This window comes from Phytophthora infestans, genomic scaffold, assembly GCF_000142945.1.
Source record: "Phytophthora infestans T30-4 supercont1.4099 genomic scaffold, whole genome shotgun sequence".
Lineage (NCBI taxonomy): Eukaryota > Oomycota > Peronosporomycetes > Peronosporales > Peronosporaceae > Phytophthora > Phytophthora infestans.
Genome location: NW_003304581.1, coordinates 1 through 1,535, shown reverse-complemented (window position 1 = coordinate 1,535; position 1,535 = coordinate 1). Strand labels below are relative to the sequence as shown.

The window sequence follows — 1,535 nt, the reverse complement described above, 5'->3', positions numbered from 1 at the left end:
GTCAACGCTGGCTCTTCACTCATGGGAAGCTTACGTCACGTAGCGACTTGGTGTTTTTCCGTAACAATACCCTAAGATCGCTACAGCTTGCTCCCCTTGCAAATGCATTCCTCCAGTGCCAAGCAACGCGCTTGTCCGATCCGACACAGTCCTAAATTCTATTGCTGCGAGTACTCGGGGACTACCACAGTGGTCTACACCAAGTACAATCGACCGGTTGGCGGAGACTACGAGTCGTTCTACATCGATGGCTGGAACAAACAGCGCCAAGTGAACTACCCGTACGTCATGTACGACACACAGACGCCTAAATTCTACTACAACGACCCCAGCACAATCTGTCGAGTGCAGGCTTATAGCCAAGCCGGAAACGGGCCAGTTGACGGGAGAGTTACAGTGTGCCGACTTCAATTCATCATTGATAGCTGCGTCGCAAGACAGCAAGCACTCTCATGTTGCGTGACGACTCTGTGGATTCGGATCTTAAGGATGCTTGTATATCAACGTCCACGACCACGACCCCGCATTTCACCTCGTACACAGAGACTCCGCTAGTCATCATCTACTTTCTGTATCTCGCCTCCTTCTTGCTGCTCGGTGGTACAAGAACTTCAAGCAGACGGCCAACCAGTCCGTGAACGAGATGAACAAGAAGCTGGTTGCTACCCCACAGACGCCGTCAAGAGCTGTTGTGGGCGATGCCAATGGTCGTCACACGGGCGTTCGTGCCTCTGATACGCGAAAGCAGATCGAAGCCAGCGAGGGAAATTTACAGACACGGCTCTCAAACTCTTACCTCGGCACGTTCGTGTTTGGCTGTGTAGTGATTGCGTCGCTGGCTCTGAACGCTTCTCATCGTCATTATCGCCGACTATTACGCCCCCCCCCTCGTTGATGCGTCAGAGGACAACGCCGTCGTGTTCATCGTCATGTGGGTCATCATGTCGATCAGGTTTGCGGTTTTTCGATCCGTTTAAAAAATTGAAATTTTAAAACTTTCTCTCGTCTAAGGGGGGCCCTTTGTAAAAGTGGGAGATTCTTCTTTTGTTGTAAGCGGGAGCAACCCAAATTCTTTCTTGCGGAAACGATTGGGTGGGGTCGGAATTCCCTAATCAAATCCAAGACTTCCTTCGCCTCCCAGGGAAAAATCAACGGATATCGTAACACTGTTCGGTGGTGGAGGTAGATGGACTCCGAAATGTCGAGTTCCAGCACATCCGATACGTGTACGAGGAGAACGAAACAGCGCTTTGTGTCTGGTGTCGTCGCACTCGGTCGCACCTACGACGATATGCAACAAGAAGCCAGCGGACTATCGGATACCGAAGCGAGACACCGAAATCAACACCGGTCGGATCGAATTTCCGTTGACGTGGAGATGCCGGCGCTTGCCAGTGTCCATGGGGCAGGGAATTCCTCTACTTCTGTTCTACATCTAACCAAATATTGGGCTACAACGCCTGGGTACTATTTCACGGTACTGGAAACTGGGGGATTGTCCTGGACGGTCGTTGGGTGTTAGTGTGGCCTCTGTG

At 51.5% G+C, this 1,535-nt stretch overlaps 1 protein-coding gene across 1 annotated transcript; it reads left to right on the top strand.

Moving 5' to 3' along the window:
• Positions 1–102: 102 nt before the first annotated feature.
• Positions 103–638, top strand: PITG_22571 (uncharacterized protein; the record flags this gene model as incomplete). The annotated part of the gene is made up of 3 exons (XM_002909692.1): positions 103–290; positions 446–571; positions 632–638. The coding sequence occupies 3 exons, from the start codon at positions 103–105 to the stop codon at positions 636–638; spliced, it is 321 nt and encodes a 106-aa protein (XP_002909738.1).
• Between the last annotated feature and the right edge of the window lie 897 nt (positions 639–1,535).